This window comes from Macrobrachium nipponense, chromosome 1 (genome assembly GCF_015104395.2).
Source record: "Macrobrachium nipponense isolate FS-2020 chromosome 1, ASM1510439v2, whole genome shotgun sequence".
Lineage (NCBI taxonomy): Eukaryota > Metazoa > Arthropoda > Malacostraca > Decapoda > Palaemonidae > Macrobrachium > Macrobrachium nipponense.
Window position 1 is genome coordinate 136,759,924 of NC_087200.1, and position 19,397 is coordinate 136,779,320.

At 37.9% G+C, this 19,397-nt stretch overlaps 1 protein-coding gene across 4 annotated transcripts in view; it reads right to left on the reverse strand.

Moving 5' to 3' along the window:
- The window catches only part of LOC135219666 (endoplasmic reticulum mannosyl-oligosaccharide 1,2-alpha-mannosidase-like), a 222,109-nt gene that overhangs the window by 27,665 nt on the left and 175,047 nt on the right, over positions 1 to 19,397 (reverse strand). For all 4 annotated transcript variants that reach the window (XM_064256613.1, XM_064256614.1, XM_064256616.1 and 1 more), the window contains exon 10: positions 13,481 to 13,624. In XM_064256613.1, the coding sequence (XP_064112683.1) occupies positions 13,481 to 13,624 (144 nt within the window). The remainder of the gene's footprint in view (positions 1 to 13,480; positions 13,625 to 19,397) is intronic.

Sequence of the window (19,397 nt, forward strand, 5' to 3'; positions counted from 1 at the left end):
TGGATTAGGGTATCTATCTCCTTGATGCTCTTACCATACAGCTTGATATCGTCCATGAACTCCACATTGTTAATTCTGTTGCCTCCTTTCTTGAGGTGATACCCAGCATCCATCTTCTGCAGTACTTATGTGGGGACAGTGAGTCGCTTTGAAAGATTAATCTCCAGAAGTTAACCTCTACTAGTCTTATCCCAGAGCTTGCAAGCACTATTGTATTCCAGTTGCACACTGTACTTTTCAGGAGGCTGGTGGAGTTTTCCTCTGCCCCATACATTTACAGGCATTCTATTACCATGTGTGTAGTATCATGTCGGAGGCTATTTTGTAGTCAATCCATGCCATGCTTAGGTTGGTTTTCCTTCTTTTATTATTCTTCATTGCCATTTTGTCTATCAAGAGCTGGTCTTTTACGGCCCCTACACTTCTGCTGCATTTCTGTTGGTGGGGGATGTTGTCTGTAACCTCTAGGTAGTTGTATAGCCTTTCACTGATGACACCTGTAGGTTACCTTCTACATTACTGGTAGGTAGGTGATACACCTATAGGCAGACCCCAGTTTATGAAGGGGGTCCATTCCTACGCTACATCGTAATCCAAAAAATTGTCGGAAATCATAAGAAAACCTTGCTTTTAATGATTTGGGTATATTGAAAACAATGCAAACTGCATTTTTATCAAGTTTTTCATTAAAAAAAAAAGCACTCAATTTTGATCATTCTGCCATTTTGGAGCCACATTTCTTCTGTCAGATCCGCATCACAACCCCAAAACCGGGAAATCATTTCTGATGAATATATTTGAAAAGCGTCATAAACCAGAACCATTGTAAGCCAGGGACTGACTGCTAGTTACTTACTATATTTCCCTTGTTCTCATCTTTCTGTACTAAAGATGTTCTCCCTGTGGTCATCCATTTTGGTGGATAGTAGGTTGTGATACAGTGCTGGAGTTGTTCTGCAATGCATGGCTGTAGGGTCTTTAAGTTTTTGAGTCAGTATCCATGAACTTCATTGGGACCTGGGGCTCTCCAGTTGGGCATTTTCTTCAGTCGTTGGTTTCTGACTGTGTTTGGCATGTTGCACGTTTGTCATGTGATACCAGATTGCTCCATAGGTTTTCCCCAGTCTCTTACTTGGTTCAGCTTCAGGAATTTCCTGGTGGTTGTCTTCCCATCTTAGTTGGCTGTATAGTCTTTTCTGGTTAGTTTCGAAGAGTCTGTCCTGTTCACATACTGTTGGATCTCGTGTGCTTTGGCTTTAAGCCTCTATTTTATATCTTCTATTGTGTTGTTTAGTCCGCCTTCTGTACTTTGTACTTCTTGTTCAGTTCCTCTCGTTTTCTTGCTTCTTAGCATCTTGTCTGCCATCTCTCTCAGTTTACTCAAGTCAGATCTCATCACCATGATTTGTTTTTCCAGATGCCTTAGTTTCTTTGTGTTGTATGTTTTCATGGAGGGGATCTTTGTTCTTTCTGAATCTGGTTTCATCCACTGTCTGATCTCTTCTACCCACTCCGACCTCTCTGTTACAGAAATACCCCGAACTTACGCGACGTTAGGTTCCAGACCCCCTCAAGCAAAGGGAAGTTTTGCGTAAGTTTGTCATGGTCTCTAAAAATACTAATAAATGCTTACTTCTAGAGTGTGAACACTAAATATGATCCTAATCATGCTCCCTCAATATTAAGCTAACTTTTAAATGAAATTGAAGTTACTGTAATTTCATTTAAAAGTTAGCTTAATACATTACCCATAAAAAAAGAAATAAATGGTTGGGAAAAATATAGGAGTGCGTCCATACGTACAACATAGTTCTCTCTATTTATTTAAAATACTGTAAAGAATTTTGTATTACAGTTATATTATTATTATTAATATTTGAAAATATTAATAAACACAGTAGTACATACTACATGTACCATAAAAATTCTCTCATCTCAGTAAGAGAGAGAGAGAGAGATAAATTATTATTTTTATTATTTAATGTTATTTAATTTACACATAAAGCTTGAAAACTTACAAATTACATAAAAAAAATGAACAAACCCCTTTGCAGGGTTTCTCCAGGATTCAAAAATGTTGTGTTTGCATTCACGTGTCTGTGAAATACTTACGTATGATAATTAGTTAAGTTCCAATGAAAAGTTTGCACTATTGTGAATTCGTGCAACTCGAATCACATAACATTGAGGTATGACTGTACATCTTCGGTATTTCCTTATGTGCCATAGTTTGGTAGCTCATCATTCCTATCGACTTCTGAGATACTGTATCTTAGTTTGTCTTGTCCTTCATTGCTAGTGTTATTTCTCTCTCCAGTTCCTCTCTTTTCTGTTGTGGAGAGCCAGTTCTTTATCTTTGTTTATTACTTGGTCTGCCAACCTCTGTTTTGTTTGAGGGGTGTTATTTCTCTCATTCCAGTTGTTCACCAGTCTTCTTCTGTATCCTCTTTCTGTTGGGTTGCTTCTAATATAGTACTATCTCCATATTTACTTATTTTTGTTTCTTGTCCATTTCTTCCTCTGGTTTGCCCCTGTAGCTCCAGTCTCTGATTGCTAATTACTGTCATTGTGGTGGTCAGTTGCTGGATGATGACCTCCAAGTACCTAATGAATATTTTCCTAAACTAATCTTTCCTTTGTGACACAAATGTGTAATCTACCCACCTGTTCACATTCTTAGGTCCAAGCATAGTACTCCACTCCGGCTTAAGACCTTGAACAACATCACAATATGACTTACAACCCACAAATTCCTATAAGACAGAGAGCTCTCTCCTACCCCACCAAACACCAGTTCAAAATGTCCTCTACTCCACACTCTGTTATTGTTTACCTTTCCACCCCCCGCTGCCACCATCCTGTCTTCTATGACGTCACAACACAACTTAAATACAGTAGAGCCTCGGTTCTCGACGCTAATTTGTTCCAGAAGGAGCGTCGAAATTCGATTTATTTCGAGAACTGAATCAAGTTTTCCCATAAGAAATAACTGAAAATGGATTAATCCATTCTTGAACATCAGTTATTACCCTAACCTTGCCTTTTTATACAATACATTACAATGTAAATTACAACTAAATAAGTTAAAAATTAAATAAATATCATGTTAAACGTATATTTATAGTTTTAAATGTATAATATACAGTATAAAAGAAAATTGGCCTGCGTCCAACCGATTGTTGACCAAGCGCCATAGGCTACCTAGGTAAATAGTAAGTAGAACGTACTGTAGTGGGTAGGCATAAAACGTGTTGCTAACATAATAAAAACATTGAAAAGCAAGTCTAATTATTACAGTAAATTAATAAACTATTAAAATTAAACCCAATTTATATTTATCAAAAACTTGCGAAAATTTGCCTACAGTAAGTCGACATTTAAGGATGTAAACAAACCATATCGTCACTATAAGCCTAGAAACGTTTACATTCGATTTTAATTTATGGTAAATCTTTTACAGAGTCAACTGCAATACTGTATACAAAATTGCTTGAAAATTATCTTTCAGTAAATGTAATGTTATGATACTAAAGATTTTGTTTCATAAATGTCCTTATAAAAAAGGTGCGTCTTTTACGGCAAATTGTCCAATATCAGGGCTGGTTTCAAGCTTATTGGACTTTGACAATTAATATGGTACTGCATGGTACATTTATATGTACGTATAAGTAAAAGAGTCTTCTTAATTTTTATAATTACTATACCATTACGTACCAACATCTCTTGAGTTTAATATCAAGCTAACCTCTTTTTTACGAGGACGCTTATAAACCAAGCATGCAGATTGCGTTCGTTACCACGCACGCGTTACATATGTAAACTGTGTCACTACCAGATCTCATACGTAATCATTGACGTCTTTTTACAGTAGACAAAAGAATCGTCTTAATTTTTATAATTATTCTATACCATAGCGGCTTCTCTGATTTAAGCTAAGGCTAACCTCCTCTTTACCAGCAAGCATAACAAAGCTTAAGATTGCGTTCGCTACCGAACGGCACACGTTACGTATGTGACAGTGGTTTCACTACCAAATCTCACACGTAAACAATGACGTATTTTTACAGTAGACATAAAAGAATCTACTTAATTTCTATAATTAATGTATACCGTAGCGGCTTCTGAGTTAAGCTAAGGCTAACCTCTTCTTTACCGGCACGCTTAAAAAGCTTAGATTGTGTTGCTACCGAACCGAACATGTTACGTATGTAACTGGTTTCACTACCAAATCTTACATGTAAACATTGACGTATTACAGTACGACATAAAAGATTCTTTTTAATTACTACGCACTTAATATGGCATAGTGGCTTCTCTGATTTAAGCTATGGCTAACCTCTTCTTTACCGGCAAGCTTAACAAAGCTTAAAGATTGCATTCGCTACCGAACCGCACATGTAACCTACGTACGTAACATTGCCTTCACTCCAAACCTAACACTTAAATACATATTGCATTTGCTACTGAAACGCGCCTCAAGTGTGAGCATGGTTTTAGAATAGGTCTACACTTGAAAAAAAATCAAGCAAGGGTGCTTGATTAAATCTTTTTTTCGCTCATCACTTTCATGCAAAGGAGAGGATAGACGAAACTTAAGGTTTATTTTGGAGTTGGAAATGATGGAAACATTTTGAAGAAGGAAAACGCGAGATGCCATGTTAACACTTTTCCATTATTTCAGAGATTAACAATAGCAAAATGTTTGAACATAGATAGCCAGTAGTAATGTTGGGACCCATGATGAATCAAAAGGTAACTGCATATAGAGTTGATACCACCGAAAAAGCAAACGAAATGCGCGCAAGGTGTACGAGACACGACACATGTTTGAATGTTTGTAAACAATAGTTGCGGACTTTAAACAATGCTGAGTGGCGTCACCAGTGTTATGAACCGTTTTACTAAATTATGCTAGTCGGTCCAAGCAAGAATTTATGCCAAATATAGTGCAATTTTGTGCCAGAATTAAGATATTAATCTATCATTATCTCATTTCTCTAATACATTTGAGCTAAAACAACGATGTAATGGAAATTTTAAACATTTATATATTAGGTGAAATGATACAAAGTAACGAACAGACAATATTATAACTAATAATTTGATGATCTTTACATGTTAGGAAACTCTAAATAAAACATCATTTTTCTTTAATACACCACATACGCAATCACTAGTATACTATTTGACAAATGTGTGAAGATCACACATACATATGTGAAGAAAAAAAAACAAATTTTACTTATTACTGCATCATTATCATGCCACTGAGAACCATTTTTCTTTGACAGGTCACATACACAATTAATAAATACTTGAAAATGTGTGAAAATTACTTCAAATATAACATTTTGATATTTACTGAAAAATTAAAACTAAAAAAAAAGGTAAACAAACAAACCAGTCTCTACGCAAGAAGAAAAACATACGTACTTATTACTTGATCATTATCATGCCACTGAAACACCATTTTTATTTAACAGATCACATACACAATGAATAAATACTTGAAAATTGTGTGAAAATCACTTCAGACATAATTTAAATTTTGATAACTACTGAAAAAAAATAAAACTTAAAAAAGGAAAAATGTAATTCTTTACTCATGAAGAAAAAACATTATTAACACTTTACTGATAGTTTGTCATGCCACTGTGGGTATTTATTTATATTCACAAAATTTAACATTCCTTAGTTGGGTTCAAACTTAGCAATTAACTCATTTGTTAGTGCTGCTTTTGAGGCAATTTAACTATGAAGATACATTCACTATAGCTATGTATGAAATTGAGGAATTTTCTGCATTTTATTTAATATTTTAGTGAAAATACATTCTAAAATTGTACTAGAACCCTAAGTGTGAAAGAAATTATGCTAAGCTCTAATTCTTGGGTCAAATTATGCTAAAAAACATGAAATTATGCTACATTTGGTAGCACTGGATGATGCCAACTAGCGGTGGCTGGCGGAAACAGTTTTGCTTACAAACATCATATGGTCGGGGGGTCGGAAACTAGTTTTTTGGTTGAAAAAAGATACAAAGTTTATTGGAAATTTAGTGGCAAAATCCGATTATGTCGAGTTCTAATACGGTCGTGAACCGGGTCTCTACTGTACATCAAGACATTTTCTAAAATCAAACACATGTCCCATACATTGAACATCGACCACATTTCAACAATACAGAAAATAAAAATAAAGTAACTGGCTAGACTGACATATAATCACCTGACTGTCCTCCTCACTCATTGGCCTGTAGTATACCTGGCTGCTGGACAAAGCTCCTCTGTTGCCAGAGGCACCATTTACATCGTTGTCATTTAAGCTTTCATTTCTTTCCATCATTGCTGAGTTTCTGCTATTAACCTATAGCTGGACCGTACCCCATCAAGAATAGGTACTTGTTTACAGCTGAGTAGACTGAGGAAAATGTGGGAAAGATCCTTTCGCAAGGAATCAACAGTGAGGAAAGAGGTCACCCAATCAACGACTGACCAGCTCCAATGTTGCTTAAGCAGTCCATCAATACACTAAACGACTCATGATTATCATTATTGTTTAGTCCTATTTCTAGACTCTCATAAGGCTCACCTGAACTATTTACTTTTCAGTAAAACAGTGTTTCCCATATTCACGGGGGATGGATACCAGACACCCCCATGAATAGCGCGAACCCACAAATAGTTAGAACTCTCCTCTAAAAATGCTTACATCTGCCTATCTTCAAAGTTCAAAAACCAAATGTATACTTAAAGTATCATCCTACATGAAATATACCATTGAATTGGTACTAATGTAATTTCAAAGTCATCTGAAACATTTTACCATTAGAAATATATTAACAGTCAATAACAGAGAGAGAGAGAGAGAGAGAGAGAGAGAGAGAAACTCCTTGAGACATCAAAAGATTGAAATGAACTTCTCTAGGCAACACTTCTTCCCTTCCTATAAATACATATATCTTTTCCAGAGAAAAGAGAAAGAGAGGACTGAACAATCTTTGTCTGTCTATCAATCTTTTGCTGAAGAGAGATGAAGACGAGAAGAAGAGTAGGAGAGGAGACGAGAGAAGAGAGAGAGACGAGGGAGAAAAGGGAAAAGGAGAGAGAGAGAGGAGAGAGAGAGAGAGACGGAGAGAGAGAGAGAGAGACCAGAAATAGGAGAGAGAGAAGAAACCACCAAATGATACCTTATGTAACATCTTACATCAAATTTACCTTAAATTATTATCATATTACTGTATTAATCTTAGAGATTGTATTGATATAATTTCAAAGTAATCCTGAGCATTAGTTCCCCTTAAAGAAAGGTATATAATAATATATATATATATATATATATAATATATATATATTATATATATTATATATATAATATATATATATGTGTGTGTGTGTACATACACACTATCTTGTAGAGAGAGAGAGAGAGAGAGAGAGAGAGAGAGAGAGAGAGAGAGAGAGAGAGAGAGATTGTCCTTACAGTATTTAAAAGAGTGAAATGGAAAGATTATTGTATTTCAAATACTCACATATGAATTTTGTAATTACAGTTATAGTATTAATATTATACATACTAAAGTATTATTATCGGAAGATATTAATAATACATTTATTACATACATGTACCATAAAAATGATCTCATCTCAGTAAAAGAGAGACAGACAGAGACAAAGACAGAGAAATGGCTTAAAAACCATTTAAATCCTTGACCATTATAAGGCACTATTCCCCTCCCGTCACATTACTTGACATATTTGACAGTTTCCCAAGCTCCGAGTGTCTCTGGAGTTGAGAGACGGTACGGAAATTGATACAGAGAAAGGCGAAGGGAAGAATAATTTTCATAGGAAATTAGTTATATTATTATTATTATTATCATTATTTGAAAATATTAATAAACACATACATCAACCATAAAAATTCTCTCATCTCAGTAAGAGAGAGGAGTTATCCTTACATAAGTGAAATGGAAAGGTTATTTTTATCTCTTTAAAATACTACCACATACGAATTTTGTAATTACAGTTTGATTATTATTATTATTATTATTATTATTATTATTATTATTATTATTATTATTATTATTATTACTTAACAACTGAAAATATCAATAAACATATTACATACTAGTACCATAAAAATTCTTTCATCTCAGTAAGAGAGAGAGAGAGAGAGAAGAGAGAGATCGAGAGAGAGAGAGAGAGAGAGAGAGAGAGTGTATCTTTCTGTTCTCTCAGAAAATACTTCTAATGCTTCTAGCGAAACAGGGAGAGAGTTACCTCTATGACATACATATCTTGTGTGGCAGGAGAGAGAGAGAGAGCAGAGAGAGAGAGAGGAGAGAGAGAAAGAGAGAGAGAGACGAAGAGAGAGAGAGAGAGAGAGAGAGAGAGAGAGAGTCCTTATTTAAAAGAGTGAAATGGATTGATTCTTGCATTTCTTTACAATACTATCACGTAATATGATTTTTGTAATTAGTTATATATTATTATTATTATTATTATTATTATTATTATTATTATTATTTATTATTATTATTATTATTATATCATTATTATTATTATTATTATTATTATTATTATTTATTATTATTATTATTAGATTATTTATAGTGAAAGTATATAGTACATATACTATAAAAATTCTCTTGTCTCTGTATGAGAGAGAGAGAGAGAGAGAGAGAGAGAGAGAGAGAGAGAGAGAGAGAGAGAGAGAGAGAGAGAGAGATTACATGAACACTTAATGGCAACATCACAACAGCTCCACCCCCTCCGGTCACATTACTTGATATATTTGACAGTTTTAGTACCTGGAGTTAGAGAGAGAAGACTGGGATTTCCCTCATTCTTACATAATTTTTTAAATTCATAAAATAAAATCTTACTAATTCACTACAGTATTTTCTTTAATGAATTAATGTTATTGCTGTTTACATTAATATTAAGATTTGAAAATAGTAAAACATTTATCTATCATACAAAAAAAACATACATCTCTGTAAGAGAGAGAGAGAGAGAGACCTTACCTTACCTTACAGACCTTACAGTTCGTTCGGGTTGCCCCAGGTCCCTCAGTGTGAGGCGCCTCTAATGTCTACCAGAGAGTTGCTAGTACATCTTCCGGTATATTTTGCATCTTCCAATCTTGGATGGTCTGGGATGCAGTTTAGATATTTGTCGAGCTTATTCTTAAACACATCTACGCTCACTCCTGATATATTCCTCAGATGAGCTGGCAACGCATTGAATAGACGCTGCATTATCGATGCTGGTGTGTAGTGGATTAATGTCCTGTGTGCTTTCCTTATTTTTCCTGGTATAGTTTTGGGCACTATTAATCTACCTCTGCTTGCTCTTTCTGATATTTTTAGTTCCATGATATTTTCTGTTATTCCTTCTATCTGTTTCCATGCCTGAATTATCATGTAGCGTTCTCTTCTCCTTTCTAGACTATATAATTTTAAGGATTGTAGTCTTTCCCAGTAGTCTAGGTCCTTAACTTCTTCTATTCTAGCTGTAAAGGACCTTTGTACACTCTCTATTGTGCAATATCCTTGATAGTGTAGGGTACCACCATCATATTGCAATATTCAAGTGGACTACGAACAATATGTTTTATAAAGCATCAATCATGTTCAGCTTTTCTTGTTTTGAAGTGCCGTCAACAACATTCCCATTTTTGCTTTACATTTTTGCCAACAGAATTGCTATTTGATCATTGCATAACATGTTCCTATCATCATCACACCAAGGTCTTAAACGCGTTCCTTTATTTGTGATTGTATCAAGTTATTAGGTCCCCTATATGCATATTAGCTTTCCTTATCTGTCTCCATAATTTATTGATTCAAATTTATCAGAGTTAAATACCATCCATATTTACCTCTGCCCAATCATATACTTTGTTAAGGTCTCTTTGTAGAGCGTTCCTACTTCATCACAAGTAATTTCTCTACTTATTCTTGTGTCATCAGCGAAACTACTCACTACAGAATCCTTAACATTACTGTCTATGTCTTCAATCATAATAACAAACAATATTGCAGCTAGCACCGTACCTTGTGGCACACCGGATATTACCTTGGTTTCATCCGATTTCTCATCGTTTGCAATAACTATCTGTTTTCTTGTGTAAAAATTCTTTTAACCATCTTCCTACTTTATCTACGATATTGTTGTTTTCTAATTTTCTTTGCTAATATATTTATGGTCTACTTTGTCAAAAGCTTTGCAAAAGTCTAGATAAAAACCAAACCATCTGTTTCATTTCCGCTTTTCATATTTTGAATATGTTCTCACGGTGGACTAACAGTTGGGTGTGTACTTTTTCCGGGTACGAAACCGTGTTGTCCTATATAAACAAATTATTTTTATTAAATGTTTCATAATATTTTTCTTCATTACCCTTTCATACACTTTCATAATATGTGATGTTAGACTCCACAGGCCTATAATTACTTGCCTCTAGTCTTGATGCACTTTTGAAAGTAGGGGTGATATATGCTAATTTGTGCTCATCATAAATCTTGCCTGTATCTACACTTTGTCTTAATAATATTGCAAGTGGCTTTGCGATAGAAATGAACTACTTTCTTTAACAAAATAGCAGGGACTCCATCCGCCCTGCAGCAGACTCCCTTTTTAATTTCATTAATTGCCTGCACAATATCAGCTTCATTAATTTCTATGTCAGCCACAAATATTCACTATTTTCTTCCCTTACTCTATATCATTATCTTCATTATCTATTCTAGGGGTGAATTCTCTATATCGTTCTGCCAGTATGTTGCAAATTTCCTTTTTTTCATTCGTTAATCTCCCTTCAATTCTCAGAGGGCCTATTTCTATTCTTTTATTCATCTCTTCGCATATGAGTATAATAGTTTGGGGTTTTGCTTGATATTTAATAGGGTTTTTTCTTCCAAGTCCCGTTTTTCATTTTCTTTTGATTGTATAATCTTTTGTTCTGCATTTTTCTATCTTACTTTTTAGTTCTATAACTTTCCCATGCATTTTTTTCTTTTGCAAGACCTTTTTTCCACTTTCTGATTTCTGGAACAAGATCCTTCTGTCTCTTGGTATGCATGAATGATGTTTACTTTTCTTCTTCGGTATATATTTTTCCACTATTTTCTCCAATATTTTATATAACTATCTCGTATTACCCTTATGTCATCACTTACGAAAATGTTATCCCAATCTTTGTTTAATTCTTCATTAATTCTGACCATTTATATTTTTACTGTAGAAGTTGTATTTTCCATATCCTTCCCACTTTTTACATTTCTTGCTATCTCTATTTTCACTTGCTTTGGAATGAACTGTTTAATTCTATGACACATGGTCTGAAATACTCGCATTATAAACTATTATTTCTTTAACATAATTCATCTCGTTCACAAAATACTAGGTCTAAAGTATTTTTCCTTTCTTGTTGGCAGGTGATTTATTTGTTGAATGTTGTATTCTAGTAGCATATCTAATAGCTTTTCAAATTGCCTCTTATCTTCTGCACTACTATTACTCTCTTTTTTATATGTATAAGTACAAAACCACAATAATCCTATTCGTTCTTTCCATTCTTTTACGAAAGGAAAGTGAAGTCAACCAGATAGGAGAAATAGTCCAGTCCTTGTGATTTCTACACACATCATCAATTTTTCAACATTATTAAGTCAAACTCTTTAGTATTAGGAGGTCTATATATTACTATGTTCATCAATTTTTCAGATTCAAATTCTACCGCTATTAGTTCACATTCTGAGTTACTATATTTCTCATATATTTTTCCGTTTTTGTTTTTTGTCTTTCCCATATATTGCGGTTCCCCCCTTGATTCCTATTTTTTCTATTCTGATCTATAAGTTTGGAACCCATTTTATTTGATCATCATTCCCAGTCTCTTGGGAATACCAGGTTTCACTTATATTCATTATATCTATTTTCTTTTCATTTTGGGTTAGTTCTTCTAAGTTACTCTATTTTTCTTTTGAGTTACTCGTAAACTACTAAAACCCTGCGCATTCATCACTATGATGGTTTGCGTGTTTTCTCCTTCATTTTAATAATGGTAGTAATAAGGATTTTCCCATGTCTCTTTCCTGTTCTGGTATGTTGTTCTTTTTTTCATTTTTCATTTCCAAATTTGTTCCAGAAATTCTGACATTAGAGAGAGAGAGAGAGAGAGAGAGAGAGAGAGAGTAGAGGAGAGATGGGGAGGAGAGAGAGAGAAGAGAGAGAGAGAGAGAGAATTAGTAGATCATTTTTATATCATAAAAATATATTTAGTCATGAAAATAGCATTTTAATACACTAATTAGTGATTATTTTGGTTGGAAAAATAGGCGAATTTCCTGCAAGTAATGGGTAGATATGGTCCAGAGAGAAATCAGCGAATCAGTGAGTCCACGAATCCGGAGAACGCGAATACGGGGGCCCACTGTATGTGAATTTAAGATCATAAGGAACAGTTGAATAGAACAAAAAAGACTGGCATACCATGAGCAGGACCCCAATCACGAAGCAACTAAAGCAATATATTTTGTTTGTTTGTATGGCGTTTTTACGTTGCATGGAACCAGTGGTTATTCAGCAACGGGACCAACGGCTTCATGTGACTTCCGAACCACGTCGAGGGTAAACTTCTATCACCAGAAATACACATCTCTAACACCTCAATGGAATGCCCAAGAATCGAACCCGTGGCCACCAAGGTGGTACGCCAACACCATACCGACCATGCCACGGAAGCACTACTATAGCAATATAGGACAATCAGCTATAAGTTTAACATTGTAAAAATATAACGTAGACCCCCTCAACAAGCACACTAACAGAGCAAATGTACATTGCAATAACCATCTTCCTCCTAACAGCTGTTGTATTGAATTTTCTATTGTCAAAACCTCATCTTACGTTATTTATTGAAGATTTCACATTTACATTCTTCATACCCTAAATGATTGCACTAAGGATCTTTGCAACATCTTTTCTCTCTCTAGTCCATTACTTCCTGCCTTCTACTTCTCTTCTATTCTTTTTGGTTCTTCTTATACATAGCTGTTCAACTTATTCCACTTCATATCCCTCATTCCATTTAAGAACAAGTCTTTTTGGGAAGCTTTATGATTCTTGAATTGAGACTTGGAGGTCTTGTTAAAACACTTTGTAATATATACGGCATACTATAACCACAGAAAAGTGAAAATGGTAGATTTACTCAATGGAAATTTAAAAATCTTAGCATTTATATATTCGACCTATAAATGAATGCTACGTTAGGGAGTTCTGAACCCACCAATGGTTCTTATTAGATCCAAAGACGGTTTATCATTCTAAATATAAGGTCATGCTTTAGAAATCTACCATTTTACCACCATACACACCAGTTTTCCAAGGGCTACAGCAAATTATGCTATGACCTCAGTAAGAAAACCTATTCTTGTATCACAAAGCATAATAACCAAAGCTTTAGTTACCTGAAACATCTGCCATCCCCAATCTTGATATGTTTTATTTCCTGTCAGATGATACATATACCATAATGATTCTATGGTTTCTGGTCGGAGGAGATAGTGGGCATCATTACTCTTCACAAAAAAGTCTTCATTCATGCTTGTAGGCTGAAACAGATAAAAAGTCATTGACAATTTAAACATTAATTCAAAGAATACCATTAGAAATTATGTATTGTACATAAGGTATACATAAATTGTTAGACAGTACACCGAACAAGGAAGTACACATTGTTTTAAAACATCATGTGTAATGTACAATACAATAAACAATATAATTAACAATATATTAAGAAAATTTCCCTCATAACAAAGTAAAATGCTTGCTATAAATCAAAGCCAAATACTTTCCCATGAAGTTAAGTAAATTAAAGGGGTTTTGACGAAGGAAAAATCTATTTTTGGGCAATGACCTGTGTCGCCCAGTGAAATGTCCCTTTAGCACTCATTTCTAAGGTATAAATATTGCTATAAATACCAGAGAAAAAAGTTAAATGGTAATGCCAGAGTATTCTGGCTCGCTCACCTTTATCTTAAAGGTGTCGGTATGGTATCTGGGGCGAGTGGAAACCACTACCAGAGGTCCCTTACCATTTAGTCTCTTCCTTCTTCAAAATCCCCCGTCTACAGAGGAGCCGATCTAAGGCCCCGCTACCCGCTACTACTACGACTAGCGTCTTTGTTTTCATTCCTGAAGATAGCACCAAAGCTTGGGCCAAATAGGGTGTGGAAGAAAAAAGGAAGGGGTGGGATTTCACTGGGCGACACAGGTCATTGCCCAGAAATAGATTTTTCCTTCGCCAAAATCCCTTTTCTGGGCTCAGCCTGTGTCGCTCTGTGAAATAGTGCCAGAGAATTGGCCTTCACAAGCTTGGAAAGATCAGTGTAGATAGTTAAATAATATTAGGTAAATTAAAACACAAATAGGATTAAATACTATAATATAAAAGATAATCCTACATCAAATAATAAAAATACTGCACAATAGGGAGTTTTAATGAACCTTAAAACTAAACTTATCTACACGACAAGGTCAAATGACCACTAGATCTTGGATAACCACACCAAACAACAAGTATATGACGGGAAACTAGGCCCAGATACAATATAATACAAATAACCAGTATATACATAAGTGCCATCCAAGGTAAAGTATAATACAGTAACGACCGAGCTAAGGCAAGGATGCTAGTGAGGCAGGTAGGAGGGAAAGAGCTACGAGAGAGACATAGGCTAAATAACAACTCATTATTATTTCATGCAGTGTCAGGGGAAACTGTGTTTCTGGCTGCCACTGCTGGGAATTTAAGGGCCTCTAGTGACTTCAAATAGTGGCGTTTAAATACTGTCGGAGATTTCCAACCTGTGTACTTCTTGAGATCGTCAAAATTCATATGTTGAAAATAATTAATTGAGGTGGCTACTGCTCTAACATCATGTGCCCGTGGAAAGGATTCCGGGTTAGCCTGTTTTATAAAGTACAAAATTTGTTGTCTAATTACTTTTAGGGGAAATAGTACCACCTTTTTCCCTAATGAACAAAGGGCCTGAAGATATCAGGGCAGTTCTGCTTAAATATGCTCTTAGGGAGTTAACTGGACATAAGGACTGGTCCTGTGGGAGTGGAATAATTTTCCATGGGGGCCACCTATCTTGTGGGTCCTCATTTTTGGCTAGAAATTGACGATCTGGAGAAAGTAGTAATTCTCCTGAGGGAAGAAATTCAATATGACCTGGTTCCCTAGATAGGGCCGACATTTCCAAGATTCTAGCTCCTGAGGCCAAACTTATTAGGAATAATGTTTTCCTTAAGAGAGCTATATAATCACAAGAGTTATTATCAGTTTCAGAAGCTGACTTAAGGACATCATTTAAAAAACATGAGACCGACCTGGGACTCTCAGATGGTCTAAGCCTAGCACAAGCCTTTGAAATAGATGAAAAATATGAATCTGTTAGATCTATATTGAATCCAAATTGGAAGATCTTCTTAAGTGCCGATTTGGTAGTAGTAATCGTACTTGCTGCTAAACCTTTCTCGAACAACGTCCTGAAAAAGGTTATGGCCAGATTCGTGGTCATGGTTTGTGCATTTGAGTCCTTTAGAAATATAGCTAGTTTCTTAACTGCTGAGTCGTATTGACGTAGGGTCGACTCTCTTTTGTCAGATTCTAGGAATCTGATGTTTTGAGGATCGATGTTGGCATCCCTCTGAGCCGCAAACTTCATGAAGTCCATAAAGTTAGGGCTTTCTGAATTCCTGAGGAAGCGGACTGTGTACTAGCTGTGTCAGTTTGGGTTTGGGAATCCGATGAGGCCGGAGTCCCAATTCCAGAAGTAGGGGAAACCAATTGCTTTTGGGCCAATTGGGGGCTACTAGGGCGATGTGACCCTTGAACTTCCTGAGTTTGTTCAGGACTTTCAGGAGTAGATTCACTGGAGGAAACAGATAAATCCTTTTCCATATATTCCAATCTATAGCCATAGCATCCATGGCGTAAGCCAGAGGGTCCAGGTTGGGAGCCACATAACAAGGAAGTTTGTGGTTCGACTCCGTGGCAAAGAGGTCCACTTGGAGCCCCGGTACTCTTTGACAGATCCATTTGAATGACTCCTTGTCCAGCGTCCACTCCGACTCCAGCGGAACGGAGCGTGATAGGGCATCTGCCACCACGTTCCTTACACCCGCTAGGTAAGTGGCTGACAGGTGCTATTTGTTCCTGTCTGCTAAGGCAAATATGGCTATCATGACATGATTCAAGTGACTCGATTTGGAGCAGCCTCTGTTTATGCAGTGGACTACCACTGCGCTGTCAAATACCAATTTGATGTGAGACTTCCTGGTTGGTCGGAGCCTTTTCAGGGTGAGAAACACTGCCATGGCTTCCAGTACATTGATATGTAGCTGGCAGAATGGTAGTGGTGCTTTTTGGTGCTTTTTTTTTTTACGTTGCATGGAACCAGAGGTTATTCAGCAACGGGACCAACGGCTTTACGTGACTTCCGAACCACGTCGAGAGTGAACTTCTACCACCAGAAATACACATCTCTCACTCCTCAATGGAATGGCCGAGAATCGAACCCGCGACCACCGAGGTGGAACGCTAATACCATACCAACCACGCCACTGAGGCGCTCGGCGGAATGGTAGGGACCAGGTTCCCTGTACCTTTTTGTACTGTGAGTAACCGCCCCAGCCGCTAGTGAGGCGTCTGTGTGGATCACTTAGGTCGGCAGAGGGAATTGTAGGGGTATAGCTTTTGATAAATTCTTGATTTCCGTCCAAGGGCGGAGCCTCTTCCGTAAGATCGCCGGGATGGGAGCCAACTTGTCCCGGGATCTTCGGTTTGCTTTTGAACGCCAGACCCGGTTTATATCCTTTAGCCTGGCTTTCAATAGAACGTCCGTGATTGATGCAAATTGGAGTGAACCCAAGATCCTTTCTTGGTTCCTCCAGGACGTCTGAGTGTTCTTGAGAAATTGCCTCGTGGCCTTGGCTATTTCTTTTCTTTTCAAAGGCGGTATTGATAGGGTATGAGACTTCAAGTCCCATTAGATTCCTAACCACTGGAAGCGAGATTCCGGCGTTCGCCGGGACTTGGTTCTGTTTATCTGAAACCCTAAGCGTTCCAGAAACTGGATGACTTTGACCGTCGCCTCGTGACATTCTTCAACACTTGTGGCCCATACAAGCCAATCGTCCAGATAGGCTACTAGCATTATTCCTTGAGTTCTCAACTCCTGGACAACTGTTTCCGCCAACTTTGTGAATATTTTGGGCGCTATGTTGAGCCCGAATGGCATTACTCTAAAGGAGTAAGCCTTCTTTCCTAGTTTGAAGCCTAGGAATGGACGGAAGTGTCTTGCTATTGGAACATGATAGTAGGCATCTGTAAGATCTATAGAGGTGGTGACGGCCACACGGGGAAGTAAGGTCCGCACCTGCGAAACGGTCAGCATTCTGAACTTGTCGCAGAGAATGAATGAGTTCAGATGGGATAAGTCTAGGATTATTCTTCGCTTTTCTGAGCCTTTCTTTGGCACGCTGATCAAGCGTCCTTGAAACTTTAAGTTCTTGACTCTTGATACTACCCTTTTTTGAAGAAGTTCTTGGGTATACTCTATCAATTCCGCTGTTGGTCTTTGATAGAAGGCGTTGGATGGAGGAGGAGCTTGAAGCCAACTTCACCCTAGACCTTTGGTCACAATGCTCTGTGCCCAACTGCTGAATCACCACCAGTGACAGTAGAGGTACAGCCTCCCTCCTACCTTGGGACTCTCACTGGTTTGCCGATGGGCGTCCACCAAGTGCTCCACGGAAACCTTTGCCCCAGCTAGTGGCTCTTCCGGCGCCCCGGTAACGGGGGGGACCCCTAGCTCGGCTGCCTTTGGTGCACCTATTGAACGCTTGAAACGACTGCGATTCAAACGTCGCATTATAGGCCGGAGAGACAGCAAAGGAGGTTGAGGCCTGGGGCTGCTGGGCCGGTTGTGTCAAAAGCACAAATTGCTGTTGGGGTTGTGCTTTAGACGTAGACGGTTGCGGTACTTAGGGAACCGGAACTGCCTGCATCAGAGCTTGTTGAGGAGCCTGGAAGGGCTGGAACTTCCTGGGTCTCTTCTTGGATTTCAGGTTCGATCCGGTGGACTCAGGTTTCCTTTTGGGGATGAGTCCCCACCGGACCTTCAAGCTCTGGTTAACTCTTGAAGCTTCGTACAAGACCTCATTCACCGCAGGAGTGGGAAAGAGGTCTGTGCCCCATATGGATGAGGCGATCAGTTTGTTCGGTTCGTGGTGGATCATGGCCTTCGCCAGAACATGCTTCCTACAGTTCCACTGAGCTATGATGAAGTCATATAAGTCACACTGCATTGTATGCAGTAGTAACTTGGCCATGACTTTAAACAACGTCTCTTGTCCGTAGACAAGGGACGTCATCTCTGTCATAGTCAGGGAACTGAGGGACCTGCAGAGTCTCATCCGGGCGTCGTACTCGGCCTGTATCAGGGCCTCTGAGAGTCTAGGCAACCTCTCACTGAACAGCGCAGTAGCGCAGTCCGGCTTGAGCTTGCCTACGGTAAAGGTGGGAGCTGCCTCAACGAAGCAGTTCTCAGATCCGGGGAGCAAAAGGGAAGTTGGCTCTGTCTCCCGGAGCTGGGGCATGGGCTCATCCTTCATAGCTGCCTGGTAAGTGGACTCCGCCACTTTAAAGGTGAGTGGCAGCGGGGTGCCCTCATTAGCTGTGAAGATGGTAAATGGACTCTTAAATGCGGTGAGCCTCGTATTATAGCACTCCCATTCCTCTAAGTTCCAGTTGGTCCCCCATACTAATTGGGCTCGATTGCAGTTTTGAGCAGTACTTTATTTGATTTTATTACATGCAGCTACTTTTGGCATTTTTATTTTATTTATTAGTCCGCTCACGGGGAGACAGCCTACTCCGACCGCATGCTTTTGGATCGTAGCCTAGCCTAGCCTAGCCTAGTCAGATCACGTTATCTTCGCGGTAGGATATCTTTAAGGCTCTCCTGTCTTTTTACGTAAGAACTTGTCCCTACGTAACCTTCGTCGTCCTTGAGCTTCCCTAGCCACCTGCCCCCCGATTACCTCAGCACAGCATATAGGCTAGCCGCTCTGAGTTACTAGGCTAACACACCCAAATCTCTGGATTTGCAATTAGTCTAGCTTCTCTAGGGACAAACCCTTTCTCTCTTGTCCTACTTTTCTCTTTTCTCTCCTCTCCCCGTGTTAGGACAAGTTTTTTATATATACGGCTTCTAGTTGGCCATGGGCCTCCTTTGGATCGACTGGCCTTTCACACCGCGTGACTGTTCACCCGGCCGAGAGTGTCTCCAGCTGATCGCGTACGAGCCACCCTGC